The following is a 25,055-nucleotide window of genomic DNA, read 5'->3' as shown; positions in this document are numbered from 1 at the left end:
CTCCAGAATAGGAAGAGCAGGATGCAAAGGAGAAGTTTGAGGTTTGGGATTTCTAAGGCCAACACTGCTCTGTCTGCTGAGCCTTGTGCTGTTACAGCTTTTCTTCCGACAAGAACTGTGAAGGATGTGGTGGCTGTGCCCCAGCAGAGCAGCCACAAATAAACTTTTTCTCCATCAGAAGCTCAGTGAAACACATCATTCTGCAATTCACTTACAGTGGCCTGTTACTTGATGTGCATGAACATACAAGACATGGAAAATGTCACTTTTACACCAAGCCTTCCTAACACAGCTGTTGTGACAGCTGTGTTTTTTCACACAGCTATTGCTTTATCTGAAATAAAATACCAGGCACATTTCATATGGGCAATGAGAGGACCAGATCAAAAAAGATGTCAGGTATTTAAACTGAAAACCACAAGTAAATGAGAGTGGACCTACTTCTTGCAGAAGCTTTCGTCATTGAAACCTTCCTACTCTCCCAAACAGCTGAGCCTTAACATCCCACACTCACGGCTTACTTCTGAACACCCAACAGTTTATACACTTCACAGAAGCCAATTTTAAGCAATTCATGGTACTTAGGAGAATCCAGCATTAAGGATAATAACAGAAGCTCATCAAACAAAACTGATTATGAGAAAGCCCCATCTATTTCTGTCAGACAGTATTCCCAGTGCAGTTGTGTGTTATCATTGGCTATTTCAATCCAACATTTGGTTGTACTGAATTTAGGAGTTTTTTGCCAGTTTCAATAGGACCAAAATGCTGACCTTCATTAACTTATCAAATGCCAGATGGTACAGGCATTCGCAGCAGAAGTTATTTCAACTCTGAATGTCTGTAGTAAAAATTTTATGCTGCTAAAAACTGTGGAAAAAGTTACTGACTCTTTACGAATGGCTAAGCCACAAAGCTGGCACGACATAAACTAGTTCCAGGTCTGAAAGCAGGGAACATGGAGAGGCAGAAAATCGCATCAAATCACCAGGCACAAAAGATATTAATTAAAAACTGAAGCTGGAAACCTCCTTCCCCTTCTTGAGAGGCTTCCCCATCGCTGAACTGTGAACTGAAACACAGCAACCGCTTTTGGGGACAGAAAGTCAGTGTCAAAAGTTAAACCCAAGTCTTTGCAAGGGAAAGAGTGGCTTAGCAGCACTATCTGTCACTGTCTGTGACCATACTGTCACTGTTACCACAGCTCCTGTCACGCAGGCAGAAGAATCCCCCTTCACCACATCTCATAAAAGGACAAAGCTGTAGTTGCGTCAGATCGTAAATGTTTGTGTACAGAGACAAACTGTTCAACCTCTCTTCTGCTTTCAACTTCTCCCATATTTCTAAGGCAGACTCACCAGCATTTGCCCTGGTGAAAGTGCAGCTCAAGCCTAGCAAGTATTTTCAAGCAGGCAGTCTGTAAATACCCAGGGCTCGCTCCAAGGCGCTCAGTACACCCAGGCAAGAGAAGTCCCTGGAAGGGAGCTGCCGGCTCCCAACAAACAGCAGCAGGAAACTCTGCCACAACCAGGCTCTCTAAATTTTTTGCCCCCAAAATGCCAAATTTGCAGGCACATCAGTGTGGGCAGATCATGGGTTTCAGTAAGAGTGGTGGCTTGTCTCTGCTGACGTCAAGGATTGCTGAGCAGGCGCCTGCAGCATGGAGCTGCCAGCGAGTGCCCGGAGCAGCAACAGACTTGGGCTGCCAGGAGGCAGCTCAGCATGCAGGGCTACAGTGCCAGCCACCATGAGACATCTCCACTTTGGGGAAAAACTGTCACTGTCAGGGCAAACATCTGTCAGCTCCACGCATTTCAACTGCAGTAAGAAACACAGTAATTGTATCATCCATTTTCCATGCTGACACCATGACGTACTCGGCTAAAGAAGATAAAAGAGGCTTGGACAGTCAGGACTGCAGGCACCCGAGGCCATTTTGATTTAAGCTTATTCCCTTTCTATCTAAATAAAAATATCTGTTACAAATAACGAACGTTCCTCCATTTCCCCCCTTACTGCCGCATTTCCACATTTCTGTAGGTCTTTTCAAAGGAACAAAAATCCCAGAAACCATCTGGCTGGACAGCAATGCTGCAGCGGGAGGTGAGGAGGGAGGTGACTCCCACCAAGACACTCCCCACGCCTGGCTCACCTCGTAGGACCAGACGCACTGCACGCCGGCGAAGCGGCGCACGCAGCGCCCCACCTCCACGTCCTCGTGCGTGGTGTACATCTCCCGCAGGCACTCGCCGATGTGCGGCACCATCCTGCGCAGCACCTCCCGGCTCATGATCACACCCGGGCCCCCCATGCAGAAGTTCTCGCCCGGCTCCAGCGCCAGCTTCCCCATCTCCTCCGTGGTGCCCAGGCCGGTCTGCCCCAGGAACAGCGGCTCGCTGCTGTTCAGGCTCCTCAGGAAGTTCTCCAGTTTGTCCCCTTTGATGTAAACGTCGTCGTCGGCCCTCATGAACCATTCGTATTTGTCCAAGTAGTGGTCATGCATGTATTTGAGCATCATGAAGGATTTCTTCTGGGGTGGGTAGGAGTCGTCTACACCCGGGAGCGGCACGATGGGGATGGGGATTGAGGTGTCCGAACCCTCGCTGGAGAAGAATTCGACCTTGCCAGGAATGGTTTTGGACCATGTTCTAGATTGAAAAAGACAAGAAGGAATAATTAAATATGCAAACCAGGGCAGGCAGAGAGTGCAGCTCACCCGCTTTACAAATTTTCACATAATTCACATACGATTGAATTTACTGCTCCCAAAGCTTCCCCGCAGATTATTCAGCATCACAGCCACCTTCCATTCCCTCTAACCCTCCCCAAAAGCTCAAATGTGCACTCAGAAATACAGACTTCCAGAGAGTAAATTCACATGAACTTTCAAGGAAACAGTATCCCTTGGGAAACCAACCAAACAGCAACTTCTCCAGATGGTGTGTGGGGAAGCAAAGCACAGAGCATGGAGCAGACGCAACCTCAAGCAGCTTTGTCCATACCAGCAAAGTTCTAAGAGATGCCTGTAAAACTCCTAATTCCCACAACAACATGGTGCTACCCAACACCTGCACCCCCAGCAGCTTTCCAGACACTTCAGGGCAGGTTTTAGTGGAGAGGAGCAGCACAGAAGAGGAGCCTCTCCTGTGCAGAGCAGCACAGCGACATCTGCTCCACACCTTCCGTGCTCCTCTGACAAATCCAACCCATCTGCGTGGGCAAACTGGGTCACTGATAGTGCAGGAAGAGCTGTGGGATGATTCCTCAAGGCACAGCACAGCCTCCTCCAAGGAGGATTTTCAGTCACGTAACTGCTACAGCCTTGCCCTCAAAAATTATTAATTTTAAGCTTGCAGTACCGTTTTCCAAGATTCTATCTGGGATAAGAGAAGAGATCATATACCCCTCACAGAAAACTATTTTAGTTGTTAAACCAACAGGTTTTGCTGCTTTTTATATACAGTGAAAATATTTCATCATTTTATTTGGCGACTATACTCAGAATATAACCTAAAGCTGATGTGAAAACACTCTCAAGGTAAAAGACACAGCATTCCCTCAATGCATCACTGTCACTCTGACCAGATGCCTCCCAGCACAGGCTTTTTGCCAATACCTGAGCAGATTTTGGGCAGCACAGACCATATGAAATTTGAAATCTCCAGAATTAGCTATTATATAAAGCCTGAAATGTAAAAATACTTCAGGAGAATTATTTGTTAAGTTCCATTGGAAAATGCAGAGGTATTTAATGAGACTACCTAAACATCAACTTTGACACCTTAACAGTTTCTCACTAATTCCACTGTGTGTAATGAATATCACCCAATTACTTTAAAAGCTTTGTCTTCTGGATTTCTCACTGCCATGGGTAGTGTTTCACAGCAAAAGTTTAGAGCCAAGCTTTCCAGAAGAGCACAGAGTAAAGCAAATGGAAATATCCCCACTGACTTCACAATAGAGGTGATGAGGCCTTTAATCATCAGCAGTGCAATTAATGCACAGCACTACTGGTTATAAATCATATCCTGTTAGAGCACTGAGAACTGCCCTTTTAAAAGGAGACATGGTCATATCCTGAACTTTCACTAACTGTTAAGGAAGTTCTGCTGTTTATTTTCTAACACCCACATTCCACATACAAATCATCCACAGTTCTTCCCATATCAACTCCCAGTCTAAGCTTAAAAGACTTTTCATCACTAAAGATGCATTTAAATTTTAGTGTCACAAAAAGAAAGGACAGGAGTTACTGAGAAATGCTCATCCACTAAGACACAGACACTTTGCAGACAAACACCAGTTCAAGTTATATGCTAAAGTCTTCTGGAAATTTCTGTTTATTTACCTTTTTATTAAAAGCAAACAATATATTTTCAGACTTGCTCTTCATATCCTGAAAGATCTGTCTTTATCATGACTATAATCTATGGGCAACACAGGGTATCTTCTATCACTCCAAGCTTTATCTCCTTTCTGGAAGTCATCAAGCCCTTCTGTTGATTCCCACTTGAAATTTACTCCCTGCTCTCCAAACAGCTACCCTCCCCTCAAGAACCAGTAATTATTGCCAAGAGAAAATCCCCCATTTAACAACAAAAAGAGAACAAAATGAACGCACATCCATAAACCCTGGCACACTTGATTCCCAATCTTCTTATTGCACTAAAGCTCTCATCTGAAAGCCACTTTGAGCCCATCCTTCCATGAGAACCATATTTAGGTTTCACATTAGACCAAGGGTACAAGAGATGTTCCTGCATGTGTGAGGAGCACAGTGGGGACAGAAAGACTGTGCCCTACTAATATCCACAGCCCAAGAACCTGTGTGTGACCTGGGCCAGCACCACGATGTCACTCCAGCCTTGGGATCCCCTGTCACCCACACTGACCGTGCACCAGCACAGCCTGACTGAGTCTTTGTGCACCTCCTGCAACAACACAATCTCTAGGATGAGACAACTCAACGTGTTATTTGTGACCGTGGCTCTGAGAGAAACACTCCCACATGGAAAAACAGCCCAAGTGTCTGTGTCAACAGGAGCAGGGCTGGGACAATGCAGCCACCACGGGCTGCTCCTCACGTCGAAGCCACAGCTCGCTGTGGCCCTTCCTGGGGACACAGCACAGGGAAAACAGTTGGCTCAGGAAACCAGTTGTTGCACTCAGCCAAAGAAGCCAAACCACAGAGGGTGAGATGAACTGTAAGTTGGTTTTTCTGATCCCCATTATCAGCAGAACTAACGATTGATAACTGCAGGGATGAATTCTGATGAAAACTGCTTTTAGCTTTTTTATCCAATGTTGCAAATAATCCGACCTGGCTCTATCAAGCAATTCTGTAGTTTAGTAAGTAAAATCTGCATTTCTTGCCAGTTCTCCCACCTCCATTGTAGTTTACCTTGTCTGCTCTCAGGTTATGGGCAGCAACCTGACCCTTCAGCTGCTGAGCACAGAGCTCTTGTCTAAACATCTCTCCACCTCTGTGGCCCCACCAACCCATCCTTCTACCAGCTGACATCACTTTCCTGGCCAAGGTTTATCCAATATAAGACCTGCAGGCTGTATCTGCAAAACAACTGTATGTTTGATAATTAAAAAAACCCAATAAATGTAATTTAATTGAAATTTGACACCCTCTTTCTTCCCCACACCCTCTTTCTTCCCCACCGCCCTGTCTCCCTGAGCTGTTTAAAGGACACACTGACACAAAATTTCTGCCACCAGACTCCTGTATCTGCACCTGTAGAGACCACCTGGGCTACACTCAAAGGCATTTTAACTCTGTCCAGGAAGACATATCAGCTTGTGAATACAACAGATACTGTACTGAACTGGTCATTTAAAAACCCTGACAGATCCCAACCTTATCTCCCCCGTGTAATCTGAATCTGCTGCTTAAGCAGGAGGATGTGCATCAATCAGGACAGCAAGGCTCTCCATTACCCTCCCCAGGAGGTAAAAAACCTGCAGGATGCTGTGTGACCTGTTTTTTCTCAGTACACAGGGCACAAAACTCCACAAAGCAGAAGGCTGTGTTGACAGGGAAATCAAAGTGAAAATTAAACAAACACAAACAAAATGAGTAATGCTTCCTGAGGAAAATAGCTCTAAGCAGAGGACACGAGTCCAGCAATGCTCCAGTATTGCTGGCTACCAAATCAGTTTTACCATCCCTCCCTCACCCAGCTTTGCACACTGGATTTTCTACCCTAGGCTAAGCAAGTCACAAGCAAACTGGGTGAAAAGATGTTATCCCATCTGGCTCCCAGGTACTCATGAAATACAGAAAACCTTGTGCACACCAAGAGTGCGAAAAACACCCCAGTATTTTCTAAAAAGTGACCACAACTGTAGTCATGAAATGTTGTCAGAAGTTATTTCTTCATTTAAAAAGAAGCTTAACAGCACAGCTTGCAGCAGGAGCAGCACAGATCTGGAATGTTTTATCCTCAGTTTCCAGTATTTATTATTTATTTGCATTATCTTGCTTATCAGCTCTGCAGAGTCGGCAGAAGTACAGCCAGTGGCGTTATGCAGACAGTGCTCCCTTTGTAGAGACCCAAGCTGAGGACAATGACAAAAAACTGTATTTGGCTTTTGTCTGCAGCTCAGGAAGTTCCCTCAGAGGAGATCAGAGAAATCATCTAAAGTTTTGAGAAACAGTCATCTTGTGTAATTACACTGAAGAAAACCATAATTTGTGAAGAACTCAGCAAGATAACAGACATAAAAGACAGATGAACTCAGTCTTGAATTCAGCTAAATTCCAGGTTGAATTAGGGCTAGTTTGGCATAACTGTTCTTCAAGGTCCCATTCTTCCAACAACATTTGCTACAGGGGAAGCAATGAACCACAGTTCAGGCAGGAGAACTGGGCACAGAAACCAGCACACTGCTCCTGCACGTGGTATTGTAGATAACACATGGGAGATCACCAAACAAAACCGGGTTTTTTTAATTTCCATATCTCTGTCACTAAGATCTGCATTACAAAATTTGAAATTTGAGGAAAAGTTGTTTTCAGGTTTTTGCAGGATTGCTTTAATGGAGAACCCAAGCAGCTTCCACAGCACTTTGAGTCCTTTGAATTAAACTCCTCCAATTTTAAGTGATGCTGGTTTTCTGTCCATGCATATCCATCCACCTTCTTGTGGACAGAGGGACAGAAATGGATCCATCACCCACAGGCGCACAGACAGTCAGTGGGGCAGGCTAAGACCAAAGCCCAAATGTCTCAGAGTTTGGGGCCATATTTGGGTTATTTTGGGTGATGTAGGTGACTTGGTTTTACTTACCCGCCCCTGCCTCTGTACCAATGACAGTCACTCTATGTGTTTCTTTCATAGCATTCCTTAAACATCCTCTCAAATTTTAGGTTACTGGTCAGAAATCCCAAGTACATTATGTTTCTGCTGGAGGGTACCTGAGCAGGACAGCGAGTTCTCACTGCTGCAGTCCTGTGGTGGGATGTACACACGAAGTAAAACACGTACAGTGCTGGCACAACACCCAGGTCACTTCACAGGGCCACCTCCCAAGGGGCAGGAGCTCCACAATCCATCACATTCCCTCCAGAACTTGGGCCAAACCACCCAAGAGACACAGATTTTAATTCAGGAGGGGCACAACAACAGTCTCAGCCAGTTAACACACAGTGCCCCACACCCCAAATCCTCCCGGCTGCCTTTCACTTGAGCACTCTGGTATTTGGATTCCTGTAAGCCACCACCAGCAGAGGCAGAAACGGAGCCTCTGAGGGGCATCCATCCCTGTGCCACAGCCCCGGGCATCCCTCACGGTGCTCGTGGCACTCCGTCGGGGCCGTGGGGACCGTCCCAACCCCAGCAGAGCTGTGGCTGTGCTCCTGCAGAGCTGCTGCCAAAGCCCAGCCGCTGACACCTCGCCATTAACTGCATTCACAACACTCTCCTGCCACGTTTCCCAGGAAATCTAGTTGCTACGCAAATGGAAAAAAAAAAAATAGGGTTAACTGCCTGATATTTCTGTTCTGAGACAGCAGACTTAAATCTTCTGGGAGACTGCTTATTCCCATCCTCTCCTTCCTGCAGCTCTTTTAGGACAACTCCCCTCAACTGCAAAACCATTAGCACATATTGTTGCACTTTCCCTGAACCCCAGCCATCCCTTTAACTCCTTCCTGCCCAGCTCTTTTCCTGACTACTCCTTGTCTTTCCAAGCGACACCGTGGCTCCTGCTGCTTCTCTTCACCCCCTGGAAGGGAAGCTCTGCTAACCTGGCTGTCAGATGCAAGCACTGCTGAGGCTGCAAATCCGCCCTCCCAAAACCTGTGGATCCGAAGCTTATTCTCTGCCTCGCCGACTACAAAAGCACGACTGTTACAAAGAGCCGGCGGCTCCCGAAAATCCAGCGGGCCTGGTTTGCCTTGCAGTGGTCATTTTGCTCATGATTGATGTTCAGGAAGTGGATTGCTTCCCCTCTTGTTAGACCCTATCTGGATTCACAGCAGCCAGGATCAGCAAATGCTTTCCGCTCCTTTTAGCTGGCTCTGTAAATGGCCTTTGAGCCACAGCAATTTGGAGGTATTCAGCCTCTGAATCCCTAATTCCTTTCAGCGTGGTATCAAGGCTCTGCACACGCTGCCACCCCGGGAATGCCTTGCTAGCAGCTTCCCATTTCACTGGCTGTGCCAGCGATTCAGCTCACCAGGATGCTTTGTCAATGTAGTAATCCCAGCAATTGTCTGCTTGAGTACTTCATGGCAATCAAAAGCCATTTAAGATTTCAGGTTTGTCTTCCTCTTCCCCCCTCCCCATCTTCCCCCAAAGGTGTCTTCCTGTCACCAGGACATTAGCTCATTTCTTTCACCAATGGAGGTGAGAAAGACGCATTTACCCCTACTAAGAGTCTCTTTATCCATCTCTTCCAAGAGCAAACATCATCTCTAGAGGTTAAACCAAAATAGCAGTGTAGTAAAAAGCGTTGCTCAGATCTCCATCTAAGGACTGAAGGAGCCCGATTCCATTAGCTGAATTCGTTAAGTTGCATCTTTAGCCATTGTTTTGTGTGAGCAGATGTTGCAGATCTTTTTCTCTAAACCCAACTCTGCCACAGCACAAGACGGCTCAGGAAGCACTGGCAAAAACAGGGACAGGAATCCTTCCCACACCAGAAAAGATAATTCCTCCCCAAAGAACACTCTGGACAACATGGAGATAAATTTATCTTTTCCAAATTCTTGATGCGAAATCTGATGGATGCTAGACAAACTATTCTGCCATAAAACCTCCTAAGTGATGTCCCAACACGACTCCAGCCTCTGTATGTAAATCTAAATTACACAGCCCGTGAGATTTGCAATCCAAAATGCTCCATCCCACATGGTGAAGGATAACATAACCCTGAAGAAACAGATTCCTTCACCCATTTCAAAGCATTAATCATGCGCTCTCTGTAACTTAATTACAGGTCTACTGCTGGAAGAAGGAATTAAGTTTCCATTAAAACCATCGCTGGTGGACAATATGCCTCAGATTGCCCAAATAGAGCAATTTTACTGCATTTGATGCTGATATAAAGAGAGATTTCCTGAAACCAGAGCTGAGCTGGGAAGGATGGTATGATGACCCATCATAGGAGTTTTGCCATCCTGCTCTTACTGGCCAATAGGGCCGAGTACTTTTCAGCCAGGGCAGGCAGGACGTGGAGAAGGGCTTGTTCTAGCACAAGACTAAAGGGGATGTTTTATTAAAGATCTGCCCCAGAGCTCCTGGCTGCTCCTTCGAGGGAGAGCTCAGTCAGAGCTGGGGTACACCCGAGCTGGCATTTTAGCTCTTAACTCTTTCCGATTTTCCGAGCAGGCTGCCCGTGCAGCCTCCCAGCACTGCCTGCTGGCGCACACACCGGAGCAATGAGCACTTCCCAGCATATTCCAGCAGAGTTTCAGCAAAGCCACAGACACACCTCTCAGAGAAGAGATGATTGTCCTGATGCTGCCGAGGCTTTTGACAGAATTCCCGTTAGCCCTTGGCACTCACGGCCATACCCAGCTACACCTGAGGACTACGGTGAGCAGCGCACAGGGCAAAGCACCAAGGTTGTTCCTGCTCCACAATCAGGTGTGCTCAGTAACAAACACACGGCTCGGAGACCCTGGCTCCTGCATTAGCTCAGCCTGTCCGAAGCCCGGAGCGTTTCCCCCAGGCTGATTCTCCTCATCCCGTTCCACCACCTGGTCCAGCCTCAGCAGCGGCTGAGAGCCGAGCTGGGTTTGACTCTTTGTTCCCAGATACCTTTTCTGAGTCTCTTTCCTAAGCACACATTTTCGGCTTGGCACAGTGGTCTTTGCTTCCCCATCCAGGGAATTACAGCGGTCCCCAAACTTTATTTCTGTTACCGTCAGGCTGTCAGCTCGCTCCACCAGCAGCAACCAAGGACCGCACCAGCGTGGCGCAGCTGCGCCCAAGGCAGAGGCACCGAGGGACGCGCTTTGATGCCCGTGTCACCGCCGGTGACCGGCACTCAGTGGCCCCTCGCATCGCCGGGGCTGCCTGACCCTCGGGCAAGGTCACCGGGGCCACCTGCCAGGTGGACCGGGCTGAGCCAGACCCTGCGGGAGCAGCAGCGCGGCTCGCTCGGCCCCGCTGGTGCCAGCCGAGCTGCCCGGGCAGCGGAGCAGCGCCCGGGGCACCGCTCCCGGCTGAACGCGCCCCGAGGCTCGCTCGCACCTGCCCCGGGGAAGGGCGAGCGGTCCCCGGGGCCGGCGGGCACATCCCGGCTGCAAGGGCATCCCGGGCAGGGCGGTTTTACCCCGGGGCGACCGGCCCGAGTCCAGCTGAATGGGACGGAACCGAGCCAAGCCCAGCTCGGCTGAATGGGACAGAAGCGTGGCAAGCCCAGCTCGGCTGAACGTGACCGAACCGAGCTGAGACGAGTCGAGCCGACCCAAACCGACCCCCAGCCCATCCCAGACCCCAGCCCGACGCAGCCCAGCGCAGCCCCGTCCCCGCCGGGCGCCGCCCGCCCCCCGCCGCTCACCGGTGCGCGGCCACGGCGCGGCTCCGCAGGTACTTCTGCGCCGTCATGACCCCCACGAAGAGGAAGCTCTGTGCCGGCGGGCCGGGGCGGCGCGGCGGGGCGGCGGCGGCGGCGGCGGGCGGCGGGCGGCAGCCCTGCGGGCGGGCTCGGTGGGGCCGCGCCGCCGCCGCCAGCTCGGAGGCGCGGGGCAGGACGAGGCGCGATGCGAGCACGAAGCCCAGCACCAGCCCCAGCAGGACGCTGAGCCAGGCGCGGCGGCCGCGGCCCGCCATGCCCGCCCGGCCCGCTGCTCACAGCGCCGCCGCCGCCGCCAGCCGCGCCGAGGCGCCCAGCGCCGCCATGGGGGAAGGGGCAGGGACGGGAAGCAGAGGGAGGGGAGCGGGGGGCCGCCCGCCTCCCCGGCCCTGCCCCTCGGCACAGGCGCCGTGTGCGGCCCCGCCGCGCTGCCCCTGGCCCCGCCCGGTCGCGGCGGAGCCGCCGCCGAGCGGCCCCCGGTGCGGCCCCAGCCCCGCGCGGGGCTCCGGGACGCGGCCCCGGGCAGGGAGCACCGAGAGCCGCGCTGGGAGCCCGGGACGGCTGCCAGCTCCCCGAGCACCATCCTGCAGCCGCACCTCCCGGCTCTGGAAGCGGTCCAGGCCAGGTTGGACGGGCTGGGAGCAGCCTGGTTTGTGGGAAGGATGGAGTGAGATGAGCCTGAAGGGCCCTTCCAGCCCGAACCGGTCGGTGGTTCTGTGACAAGGACCGGTACCTTAGCCAAGCACACAGGGACACCTGGCCCAGCATCCCGCACTAGGACCGCAGAACCGGGACACCTGAACCTCAGCCCGGCTGTCCAGATCGAGAGGAGTGGGAGGCCAAGAGCGGATGCTCGGCTCTGGGCACAGGGACTGAGAGCCTGGACATAGCCCCAGGAGAGGCATCCCAGCTCCCTGCACCCAGACCCCATGGCAGAACCCTGGCTCAGGGGCCGGAACTGGGAGCCCAGCCCGTCAGACTAAGAGGAGAGGGCACCGGACACAGATCCAGGATAGGCACCAGGTCGGGTCCCTGCTGCCCAAGCCCCAGCTCTGCCCCACAGCACACACAGAGACCGAGGGATGCCGGCAGTGAGGAGCAGACTCTGTTTGCCTGGCGCTGCTGCATTTGTGCTGCACAAGCTGTGGTGACACGGTGCCAAAGCACAGGCACTCTCTGTTTTTTCCCACCTTGCTAATTAAACCGACCAGAAATAGGTCAGTCTGTTTCCATCCGCAGGCTATAGTGAGCGCTCAACAGATTGAAGACTTTCTCTGTATTGTGTGAAGATTTCTTTTTCCTTTGTCCACAGTGACTCTCCACGTGCATTTTATCTACAGAGTGCTTCAGCTTCAAATGCTGCAGCCACAAACCCCTCACATTTCACAGGAAAAAAACCTTCCAGTCTCAACAGAAGAAACTTATCAAGTACAACCCACTGACCTCCTGCTTATCATTGTGTTTTTTTCCATTTCCTGCCCACTTCAGCCTTTCCAATTGCCAGTCTTTTCCATTTTAAATTTTATTTATATCATGATGTCATCCACAATGTGCTGGGAAGAAGAAAGTCTTGGTGTAACGGCAGCAACCTCTTGAGCAAGAGCGGTTGCAAAAGAGGATGTCACACCACATTAACACTCTACAGCAATAAACTAAAGAGAGACATCCATAAGAGATTTTTTATGACCACAAGTAACTTGTCTCACTTCTGAGACTGAGCAGGTAATGACACAATCTGCTTATCTAATGAGCTCAATGATATATCTTGAAAAAAATGCTTTATTGGGGGGGGTTATTGCTCTTGGGATGGTGCAATCCTCATACCGAGGTCAGCACAGATGAACTTGTGACGTCAGGAGCACAAACAACACCAAGAAAGTGGCACTGAGATTTATGGTATTAAACAACAATAAAATTGAATACAAATAGAAACTAAATAATAAATGCAGTGAACAGGAAAAAAAAGAGTAGGACATCTCCTTTTATTTGCCCATGAGCAGAAGAGAGATATATTGAGATGTGTTTGTGTGAAGAGAAAGAAAAGAACTAAATGATGAAAGAGAGAAACAAAGAGCAGTCCAAACTGGAACACACACAAGGCAGGTAAAGGCAGGAAGGGCAGAAGCACCATTGCTTGGCAGAGGCCAGCTGGACTTTCCATCCCCTCCCCAGCCACCACTGTAATTCCTTTCTACTTCCCAGGGTTTGCAGTGCTTCAGTTACTTCTAACTACTGGTGCACTGATCTTTTCCATGGAGTCTGGGGTTATCCTCAGCCTGTGCCACTCTGCACACTTGGATCTTTTATTGTGCTTAAAAAAGGTTCTTCATTAAACTCTGCTTCTCTTGTCTCCCTACAATCCTGAGCATCAGGTCCTGAAATACACTACATTCAAACTACAAAAAAAGCAAGGCCACTCCTTTCCAAAAGAGGCACATGTGGCAAGTCCATGAGCAGCAATGAGACTACTCTCTGCCTGCTCCAAATCAGCTGTAACAATCTCCTGATTTAAGGGAAAGCCACTGTGGCCTATGAATTACAGGAAAAGGCAGAGCTAGCTAGTTAAAAGGCAATAAAAAAGAGAAAGGTTGGGGCTGGGGCTGAGGAGCTGTCAGTTGGCTTCTTCCCACAAAGAAAAGAAGTTAGTCATCAGAACTGAGAACTCCGTGCGACTTCAGCACACGTGGAAATGATGAAGCAGAGCAGCACATTCCCCTGATGGATCTCCTCAGCCTGAGCTCTCCTGGGCATGTTCCCACCTCGCTGCACTTCCAGAGCAATTATGGTCCTGGAGTTCACCACGTGCAGGGGCGGTCAGAGAATGCTTGGGAAGGGGCAGGGGAAGGAAGGAGAGCTTTCCTGGTGCCAGGATTTAGCCTGGAGAGAGGCAGGGAGATCACACCCCTGGCTGTAAGGCTGAGATGTCCAGCTGTGAACAGGGGGTACCACCTAGGAATGCTGCAATCTCACACAACTCCCACAGCACATCCACATGCCTCCCTTTATGTCATTTACTGTGCCAAACTCATGTTCCAAAGTGCTAGGCAAGCACATGCCCCTTTTACTGCTTCTGCCCCCTCCCCTGTTCTTGCATAGAGCAGCTGCTTGGAAAAAAAGGGAAAAAATCAGATTTAGGAAAAAACATGGCTTAGTTCTTCCAGTGGAATTATAACACTGTCACCTGCCTAGAGAGTATTTTTAATCTGGATGGCAGCAAAAGGTCATACTGCATAATCACATTTAAGTACCATTCCCTATTAATACAGCTCTTGGTCTCAATAGCTTATTGTCACTATATATCATGGTTACTGTATCTTCAAAGACCTGGTATTTTTCTTTTGTAACACTGTCTATAAGCATAAACACATTTTTATGCAGCATGTTTTCAACTCCTTGAGAGATGGCTGGAGGAAGCATTCTGAGGGCTCTCCAAAGTCTGCAGAGGATGCACATGCTGTGTGCTCATCTCCACGCTCCCATCCCACTCCCTCCAGTGAGATTAGCACCCAGACCAGCCTGTAAGAGCCCACTTGACAGGCCCACATGGTTAGATTCATAATCAGATTAACAAAACAGTAATCCTATTTTTAAACAATGAAAAAGCCAAGTCCTTGAGCTGCCAGTGTGTGTGTGTGCATACTGAATAAATGTCATCCTTTTGGAATAAAGAACCTGAATAGCAAATGAAAAAAGGTTCTTCCACATAGGAGACTCTATCCTGTAAAGATTATTAGCATTTCTTTTTCTCCCTGATTTTCATCTCCAGCGATCCCACTCCAGTTCTTGCAGGATGTACCTTCTACAAAAAAACAGTCTTTACCACATTTTAAAATAATAGTTACAGAAATGAACTACTCTCCAAATGCTCCAGAAACTTTAATTATGAATGTTCCAGTACTCAAACTTATATTTTAAAAACTGCCCAGGCACTGGAAAATGAGCATACTTCATATATTCAATGTAACAGACTCATGGTGGAAAAAATCTCACTGGGCAACCAGCAGCACTTGTCTCTGTCACAGAATTTCCAGCACCGCTGCATTTTCCCAAATGATGCGCGAACTCCTTTCTCAACTCCAGCACCCTCTTCTTTTTTCTTTTTTTTCTTTCCCCTCCTCATCCCATGCCGCTGCTGCCAGGGCCCAGTCCCAGCCTTTCCTGAGCCGAGTGAGTCAGAGGTGCCCGTTCCGGCCCCGCAGAGCAGTTCCCGCCGGCTCTCTCCAAACTGCGGCCCGACATTGCCATCGCCCGGCCCGGCCCCGCAGTGCAGCGGCCGCGCCTCCCCGCCCCGGAGATGCGGGAATGCCGCGGGAAGAAAACCTTCCTGCTCCTCAGGGGCTGCTCAGCCTCCAGGTGCCACCCGCCCGGCGACAGCAGCAGCACTGCGGGTCTGACCAGGCACTCGAGCTCTGCGCTGCACAGGGGATTGATGCATTTTGGACGTGGTGCTGCCAGACCTGAGCCAAGAAAGCACTGGAAAAGCCCAGTGTTTAATAAATGAGCATCAAGGTGTCATAGCCTAAAAAGGAGAATACCTAAAGTAGTGGCAATTACATTACCTAAGAAATCGAATTTACAGGTAGTGCTGCCCCTCCCACTATGTGCTAAAGCTTTACAACCTGGGGGTTTTGTTGTTTTTTCAAAGTGCATCTTTTAGGCCACGCTAACAGGAACTCCCCATTTTAATGCAGGATACTAGAACAGTAACTCCCCCTTTTAAATGCCAGGTATTTCAAGGTATCCATTTCCCTTTTATTTTCTTTAAAAATAAAATTTTCCAAGTTCTTTTCCCTGCCTCCCTCCACAGTTACCCACAGAACCAGCCCAGTAACCACCACAGAAAGAATTTATGGTAGAGGGAGGAGTGAAATTGTAAATTTACCAGTGGAGATCTTGCTCTGTGCTGAAAGTGCTTTTTAGCAGGTGTGCACTTCAAAATAAAATCACAGCAATAAATACACAAGAACAGCACTTGCTTCCCTGCCAGTGCCTTGCCACAGAAACCTTCAACAAGAAATGTGTATTTTCCCCATCAAAGCTGAGCTGAGGGCACCCATTCCACTGAAGACATGGGTTTCTCACAGAAAAAACAACGGAAGTTTTTGAAGTTGCTGGCTCTGGAGCTGGGAATACGGGCAGGGTGTGTGTCAGGCTGCCTTGGAAGCTCTCACAAAATCAGCTACAAGGGTGCAGCCAGGCCAGGACACCACCCAGCCAGCAGCCGTGTGCTTTTCCTTTGTGGTTGCACAGCTATTCCAAAAGCCAAGCTTTCATTCCACACAGGAGGGAGAAAAAAAAGAAAAAGAAGAAAACCCCAAAGCTTCAGCCCATCCAAGTCTAGACCAGCTTTTTTACAGATGGAAATTGCATAGTTTCACTGTTCAGCTATTGCAGGGACAGAAACGTGCTGAGCCCCACTTGTGGCTAAACTGATCCCTGAAAGGTGCCACTTTTTAGCCTGTAAAAGAACAAAACTCATCCAGGATGTGGATCTGATGCTGAGATGTGTGCTGATGTGCTGCCTGGCTTGCAAGGACCCAACTGCTGAAGAAGGGAGCTTCATGAGCAGGAGGCAGAAAGAACAGCATTCGAGGGGTTTAAATGCAGCCAGTAACAAAAGGGCTGCTGGGAAAATTACAGGAGACTCTCAGGCTGGATATCATCCCCCTTCACAGGGCTCTGGAATGCAAAGTCATCTTCTAGGCAGGGGAATAAGACACAACCCTCTCCCACCAAAAAAAAAACCAATTCAACACCTGAACTGAGTATCAGCAGGGTCTGAGCACAGAGCCACTGCCCAACAGCCCAGCTCCTTGAGTTTTGAGTCACAATAGTACAGAACTGCATAAAACACAGCAGATGAGCTTTGTTAGTACTGGCATTTCACACCTGCACTCAGATTGTGCAAGGACAGCAGTTCCTTGCAGATACAGGTGCAATTATAATTTTCATTCACATTGATCTTTGATTGAGACAGATAACTCTGGAACACCTGGGAACAGCTCTGCTGACAGATTCCCCCATTGCCCTCATTCCTCCAACTCCCTCTTTTGTTTTTTTTTAAATTTCCAGCATAAGAAACTTCGTTTTTAAATGCCCAAGTATGCAATATCACTCTTAAATCTTTCCCTCATTTCACAATGTTTTTTAAAGGCATAAATAAAGCCAAATAATTTTTATGAGTCTGACAATGCGGGTTGTTTTGTTCACTTTTAACTCCAGTGCTCAGTATCTCCTGATGAATAGTTAAGAGAACTTTGCACAAACCAGATCTCATCTGCAATTTAAAGAAAACAAAAAACTCTGCTCCTCCAGCATATAAATCACCTAAAAGCAACAAAAAATACTTAGCTGCACTTCTCAAGCAAGTAACATTTTCAGAAATTACTTGTGCCCCTGAATGCTTGCTTGATTTTAGCATTTTTTAGTATCAAAACCAGGTAATTCTTCAGTGGTTAAATACCATTATACAGCAATTAAATAGTTTATTACCCAGCTTCTTCCAGATAGAAGTATTTCCAGAACATCTGCACGAGTAAAGCAAGAGGTTTCTTGCATAACTGCTCTAGTGGGGGGAAAAAGAAATCTCCTGAAGGCTTTTTAATATGATCTTTCATAATTCAAGTTCTTGGGAATTCATACCAAACCAGGAACAACAGATTCATTAAATAGTTCACTTTCACCTAATGCTTTCTGCATGCTTCACTCCTGAGCTATAAAGCAGCAAGCAACCACCTTTCCATAATGCTTGTGGTCAGGGGAGAGCTTTCCATTTGAAGTCAGAGGAAAAACCCTTCCCTCTTGTGCAGGTTGTGAGCCAAAAGAAAATTTTATGAACTGAGGTTTGTCCTCCCACCCTGTTCAATAGCTTAGAACTGTCTGACTAAAAAAGATACAGGAACCTGAGGATTAAAATTTTAAAACATTAAAAAAAAAATTAAAAGGAGAAATAAGGTTGAAGCTTCCAGAAATGTGTACATCACTTCATTTTCACTTGACATGTCTTATTGAACCTTAGAACTGGGCAAAAAGCCATATCCTTAGTCCTAGCCAGAAGCAAGTCTTGAGACAGGGAAAGATTAGCATATGCTCAGTTAAGAACTGCTTATTTATTTTGCAGATGTTTTTATGGAATTAAATAAACCCATCCCTGACTATTTTATCAACACAAGGATTTCTGCTTCTTTAAGACAACAATCTCCCCCATTTCTTTTTCTCAAGACAGCACCTCAGTCTGTTGCCTGTTTCCCCAGCACAAGGGAGATGCTGTTCCCTAAGGCATTATAACTTAGTCCTCTTTCCTGAGGAAGATTCTTCAGATCTTGAAAATATCCTTCCCCACCTCTCTTTCTTTTTGCCTTATTAAGGACTAAAATCTGAAGTTACATACCCTAGCTACTGAATGAATTTCCATAGGAACATCAACAGCCTCCCTTCACCTTCCACACACACCTGACCAAACATTTTGCTGTGTCTAAAGCAAAAGGTTCTTAGCCTTTTAATTTCTTTACTAACTTTAAAACTCTCTAGTAACAACTCCTGTTGCATTTCTAATCAAGAGAAATATCAACATGATACAAACAGTGTATTCAAAGTTGACACTTGTACCTACTGATAAACACAAGTATTCCAAGAGTAAATATTCACAAACAAGTGCTCAAGCAGTTTTAAGTTTTAAGGAGCCACTGTCCCCTACCCCAGTGCCCACAGACCAGCTCAGGAATAGCAACTGGACACAGGGACACACTCGTCCTATGCTAACAGGAATTATTTCACTAATTTTCAAAGACAACCTGGATTTTATTTGTTGCATTTTAGAGAGAAAAATCAAGGGAATGGGATGCTTGGAAAGTTTGGTTATGATGACCAGTTGTTTTCTGTCCTCAGTGCTGGACATACACCACAAGGATAAACCACACACTCGTTGCACCCCTCACTTGCCAGTGTGACACTTCCACTGGCCAGAGCCCTCCTCAGCACACACCACCCTCAGCTTTGGTGCTGCACAAGATGCAGCAGAGTCACCCATCTTGCTTTCTACACATTTATTGCACTAGAACAAAGGCCTTCTATAAAAATGATGCTCTAGAAAACCAGAGATTGCAAATACTAGATTTATGATGTTTGCAGTTATATTTAATATTAATAGTGTCTTGTTTTTACAAAGCAGTTGAAAATAAAAGAAAAAGAAAAAAAAAAGGAATAGCAAGAACCCCCTGTCTGCTGTCTAGCATCAGTAATCCCCACTGGTTTGTTCACCATTTATAAGGAAAACATCATTCAAGCTGGCTTGTCACAGAGACTCTTCAGCAATAACTGGTGTTCGGTGCAAATCCGTGGCATTTGTCAGATCACATGTGCTTTTTCTGGAAGTCCTCTGCCTACATTCAAGGTATCTGCCAATGACAATACCCTTCCTCTCTAAATGACTGTGTAAAAGGTAAATCTGGTAACAGGTCTGAGAATGGTAAATATCCTCATCTTACAGAGGTAAAGTGAGCATAGATAACTAAATTTCCCAGAGAGCCCGAATCTCACAACCCCACCTTGGCTGGACTAGACCTCCTCTCTATAGGAGAGTGAAAATTAACTGATAATACTGAAATTGCTTCTCTCTCTACCCTCTCTAAGAGGATCAGGTATTTTTCCGGTGTAGGATCTGCCATTACAATTTGGAAACGGTGTAAATGAAACAAACAAGTTACCAAGTGCACTAAAGCAGCCCCAAAGCAGTCCCTGTGACAGGCCAGCTGCAGGCAGACAGACAGGGGGTAGGATCAAGGCTGCTAGTGCCAGGGGACACTAGGGACATTAGCCTCATCCACCTGTGGACGGACCCCGCCGGCCGGGTCTCCAGGAGCACGTCCCTCCTCCTTCTCCAGACAGGGGGTTATAGCCTAGAACACACAGCACAAATCCACTCCATCAATATTCACCCTCCACAGCCCCTCACCAAGGAACACCACAAATAGATCTCATAATATTTACACCTTGTTCATACTTTACACATGCACCATTTTAGGGAAACAAAAGCACAGAGAACATCCAGATTTGAGAGGGTTTTCGTTTTTAAAAGCCATGGCAAAACACTTGTGTTTTAATTTGATCAATTTGGATTAAATGAAATTGAAATTGATTACCATTTAATTTTTCTGAGTCTGCACTAAAGCTGCAGTGCTGCTCTGCAGGATAAATAGAGTAGCAACAGCAGCTCTTACAGGGAACTCTGTAGAGTCTATCTGTTCTCCAAGAGCCCAAACAGTCAGGGACTTAAAATAATCCTTTATTCCAGTCCTGCAAGGAATACTCTGAAGGTCAAAAGGTAAATCCACTCATTAATACTGCAAAGTATGTTTTTAGAGCATTTGAAAAGGCAAACATAGGCAGTAAGGCAAATACACTTTAGTTGAACATCCTAATGCTGTAACCATGGGAAACTTCATGTCAGGAGAACACATTCAGAAAGTTAAAACTTGGCAAACATCTTCAATTTGTACTGCACAAGCCTAAGAATCCAAATCCTAGCAGCACTGCTAATCAGGGGTGTTTCAAAGCAACCTGTTTCACTAAAACTCCCAGCATCACCTTCATCTTTGAAATTTGTTTTTCTCATAGCAGCCAAGTCTTGCTTTCTAGCTTAATTGAGCAGCTGAGCAGCACAGATGGTTCTTTCACTTCATGCTGATCTAGCTCAGGGGAAGACCTGAGACCTCTAATTCTGTAATTGGTTACTTAAGCAAAGATTTTGCTGAGGATTAAACCAGGACAGGTAGCAGCTGGAAGCGTGCCCAAACCCAGCTGCCCTGATCCTGGTTCTCAGCACAGCTGACCCCTGCATTTCTCATCCCCCAGGGAGGGAAATATCCCATGACAGAGCTATCAAAGACAGCATCAGACTCACACCCTCATCTTAAACAACCTAAGATGAATTAATGACTGATTCCTTCAAATGTCAGGAAAAATACTCAAAAGCAGAAATCCCAACACTGCACTATTGTTAAAGTTTAGTATGTTTAATCAAGAATCCACAAGTTTCACACATTTAATCAAGTCATTTACTCAGCACTGCATTTTTAGTGGGCCTCCTTTCCAGCCTGATTGAGGCTGTCTGGATGATCCACTCCACTACAGAAAACTGTCATTAAAATATACCCAAATTAGCACCTGCAGGTATGGCAAGGGCTGCTGGGCTGAGAGGAGAGGAAGCAGACTGCCTGCATGGCCAGTGAGCCTGACATGGGCAATGGGAGGCCATAGAGAGCACTTTATCCATCAAGATGATTCAGGTAACTGAGTTTAACAGTGAGACCTTCTGGTGCTTTATAAGAGTTTATACATCTACAGGACTTACCTGCTCAGTAGGTCAGTATTATTGTATATAAAAATAAGGTGACATTTTACATAATAATTTCTTTCATCTTTGGAATCTACATAATACAAAGTAAAATATACTCTTCCTGCATTTAGTCAGTACTACAGGTGCTTTGAAAACAGACCAGATACTAAATTATTTTATTGAACTTATAGAATAATGGGGGAGTCCCCAGAAATACTGTAAGACTCTGTCATTCTGACTGACAAAAATCTCAGTAAATTATGCTAAAGCCTATTTACAAAACACCCGACACATTCTTTTTCCAGGGAAAAGTCATCGCAAAAATTCCCAACAGCTCTTTAACAAAGGGCAGAGCAGACCAGCAGATAAGAGATAAAGAGCTCCTTTGAAAGGACCATTTTGTTTCCTCCTTGAAAAAGACAAGGAGTATGTGGAGAGACTGCAGAAACAGCTGATAAAAGACCTGTTCCAAGCTCAGAGTGTCTGAGGATTCCATACTCACCACCTCCTCTCAAAGGCTTTTTGTTTGGTTTAGATTTTGGAACTGTTGAGGCAGAGGCACCAGATTCTACTTCTTGCTGTTCAGAAAAGCAAAAAGTTACTCAATGTGAATTTCAGCTCCCTTAATCACATGAACACAATTGTGACATGATTAAGATGGCTGTTACCTGATTCAGTTTCAGGTTCCCTTTGTAGCTTTTTCCTTCCTGCATACTCTCCCACATGGCGATCTTCTGCCTTCGTCTCTCCTCCTCCAGCTACAGAACAAATCCAGAATACAGGCTTAATCTTAAAACTGAGATTTCAGAGCTAACAGAATCCCTAGAAACAGCCACAGCAGACTCATCAAACTGTGTTTATCTGATGCAGTATCTCTGGGATTATGGAAGAATTTATTCTTTTTATACATCCACATCTCTTCCCCTCCTCAGGATTGTACTGACTGAGTCTGCAGCTTCTTTTGGCCACCAGACACTTTAAAACAGAACCAAGTGGCAAGTTTAAACCCAGAGTTTACATAAAGTACCAAGTAAAGAGTATTGCATATGACAGTAATTTAATGCACAACATGGGGCTCTACAGAAAAAAGACTTTTCCTTTGTTTTTAAATGCCAATATTACTTGAAGCATCAGCTATAAGCTGAGGTCTGCGTATCTGACTGCAAAAGCAAAAGCAGAAGAGGTGGGATGATGATCAGTGTTATTGCTATGCTGATCACACCCATTTTCTGCACTGCCCCACTCAGCAATTTGCTACTCCTCATGAGCTCAACCTGTAATTCAGACCCTTAAATTGCAGCAATGCCAAGTTACATTTCTAACACTTGTATTTGCCATTAAGAGCAGAAAACACACATGTGCCATGGCACAGTTAATTTAAATGCCAGCAAAACCCCTCCAGCCATTCACTGCACACAGAACTAAGCTCCTGCAGATACAGATTTACCTGTGGAAAAATGAACAGCAGGCCTACAGCAACTCTGGCACACAATTACAGTTTGCTGCTTTTACATAAAGTGCTTGATGACAAATTTATGAGTTAAAAGAAGAAATGCTCTCTGGTTACCTGTCTTTGCTTTTCTTTGTATCTTTCTGCTTGTGCATTCAGTTCCTCTTGCATCCTGAGGCGAGCTGCTGCCAAAGCTTCCTGTCTTCTTACCACAACATCAGGCTCTAGGAAATCAGGAAAGAGTTTGCCAAGCTACTCCAAATAAATTCTAGATGGTCTCCTCAAAGAATTGTAATAAGGAAAGGCTCACATCTCTCCCTGCAGCTGTTTAGCAGAAAATCAGCTCCAGTTCAGTTTCCAGCTAATCTTTTATAGTCATATGCTGAGTTAAACTTCATTGTGTTTTACTGTTTTAAAGCAATTAGTTTAACAGTAATTAATAAGGATTTTAATAAGGACACAAGTGTACCTAACCATAAAATTTAAACCTCACACTTCAAGGACACTTCCATCTGTTTCTGAAGGATTTTATAGATACGAATTAATTCAGAAATATCACCCAGGCTTCGCAGGGACCATTTTTACCCACAGAATTTCTTTTACCCAGAAGGATGAGGAACCAGCCCACATTCACTCCTACTCCTTCTGGCAGTGGGTCCTGCTGGTGTCAGTGCAGCAGTGGATTTAACACCCTCCATCAGCAGAGAAATCACTTACAAACATGACACACATCTCAAGAGACACCTGGCGGTCTCAGAAAATCCACACTGAGTCACCAGGTCTAAAGGATTCCTTTGAAGGTCTAAAGGATAATTATACCCCAAAAAAGGCAAATGTTGCTCTGTTTTCTTCCAGCAGCTGAAGCATCTCCATATTTGTCTCATTTTTTGCTATGATCCAGTGATGAATATGAAAAAGAAATATCAGTACTTTCGGTAATTTCATTTTACAGGCAGTTTGGGCAATTAAATCACCATTTAATTATCATCACAAAGGAACAGCAGAAGGATAAGGGCACACAAATAAGATTTTACTGGGGCCCCACATCCTGTCATGCCCATGTGCCCAAGGGATCAGTGCCAAGCATTCATGGATTTGGCAGATCCGTGAGCACAGCCTGTGCTTCTCTGCAGGATCGTGACTGTGAATTTACAACCTGTGCCACACTCCCAAAGATAACAGAGTGTCACTCCCCAAATGTACACAGTCCTGCCAGAGCAGGAACTGGGAAACAGTGACTGGAAGGGAATGATGAATATTAATAAAAAGTGAATATTTATAGAAGTATTTTCCCCAGGATTTAGATTTAGGTGTTTTGGTTGTGTTTATAAGTCCAAAATCTATTTGGTGATTGACGACAGGCGCTTTCAGCCTCCATCCCCTCAGCCCCCGCACCACCAAAGAGCAGATGTCCCCTGTCCTGTGATGTCCCACTCCTTCATTCCCAAACACAAAACTTTGAGACACGGCTTTTCCTTCAGAACACTTTAAGAACACGTCCCTTAGCCCAGCCTTTCCCGGTGATCTCTTCAGGCTCAGGATCCGAGTCACGCTCATTGAAACCCCTCCCACCCGGGTCTCTCCTGGGCTGTTGCTCCCGACGCCCGTGCGGGTCCGAGCGGCTCTCAGCGCCCCGGCCAGGCCCGCGGGGGCCGCAGGACCCGAGCCCCGGCTCGCAGCGCGCTCGGCACTCACCCTCCGCCGCCTCCGCCGCTCCGCGCCGGCCGCTCGGCCGCGCCGCCAGGCTGCGGGACACCTTCTGCACCAGGAGATACACGGCGACCACGGCCAGGAGCATGTACCAGCCATAGCTGGCCAGCACCGAGCTCACTGCGACGGGGACAGGCCGGGGGTGAGCGCGGGCCTCACGGCAAGGGGCCCACCCGGGCGGGGGAGCGGCCCCGGCTCCGCGCCTCGGCCCCGCCGCCGCCCCCCGCCCTCAGCCCGGCCCCCGGCCCCTCACCCGTGTGCTGCAGGGCCTCCAGGCCGCCCCGGCCCAGCTCTGGCCCGGGCCCCGCCGCGGGGCCTGCGCCTCCGAGCTCCATCGCCCGCCGCCGCCTCACGTCCGGGCCCGCCCCATCCGCCAATCGCCGCCCCGTCCGCCGCCGCCCGGAAGCGCCGCGCGGCCGCCGGCAGAGTGCCCGGGATGAGGTGCAGCTGAGCCCGCCAATGAGAAGGGAGCAGGCGCAAGGCAGCCAATCAGCGCGCGCTGAAGCCCCTCCCGTCCCGCCCCGG

General features: G+C 47.5%; 2 protein-coding genes across 2 annotated transcripts in view; both read right to left on the bottom strand.

Moving 5' to 3' along the window:
• The window catches only part of CHSY1 (chondroitin sulfate synthase 1), a 73,834-nt gene extending 62,445 nt beyond the window's left edge, over window positions 1-11,389 (bottom strand). The window contains exons 1-2 of the mRNA XM_079317979.1: window positions 11,020-11,389; window positions 2,153-2,648 (exon numbers count right to left, since the gene is read on the bottom strand). Of these exons, the coding sequence (XP_079174105.1) occupies window positions 2,153-2,648; window positions 11,020-11,291 (768 nt within the window). The 5' untranslated portion in view covers window positions 11,292-11,389. The remainder of the gene's footprint in view (window positions 1-2,152; window positions 2,649-11,019) is intronic.
• A 7,759-nt stretch (window positions 11,390-19,148) lies between these two features.
• On the bottom strand, window positions 19,149-24,918 carry SELENOS (selenoprotein S). The gene is made up of 6 exons (XM_079317777.1): window positions 24,784-24,918; window positions 24,516-24,650; window positions 22,938-23,044; window positions 22,039-22,128; window positions 21,873-21,948; window positions 19,149-19,931 (listed from the first exon to the last, which is right to left on the bottom strand). Exons 1-6 carry the CDS (start codon window positions 24,863-24,865, stop codon window positions 19,852-19,854), a joined length of 570 nt encoding a protein of 189 aa, XP_079173903.1. The 5' UTR covers window positions 24,866-24,918; the 3' UTR covers window positions 19,149-19,851.
• Between the last annotated feature and the right edge of the window lie 137 nt (window positions 24,919-25,055).

The sequence above is a fragment of the Erithacus rubecula genome, assembly GCF_903797595.1.
Source record: "Erithacus rubecula genome assembly, chromosome: 14".
Classification (NCBI taxonomy): domain Eukaryota; kingdom Metazoa; phylum Chordata; class Aves; order Passeriformes; family Muscicapidae; genus Erithacus; species Erithacus rubecula.
Note: the sequence above shows the minus strand (reverse complement) of the source record. Positions and strands in the feature narration are given on the sequence as shown.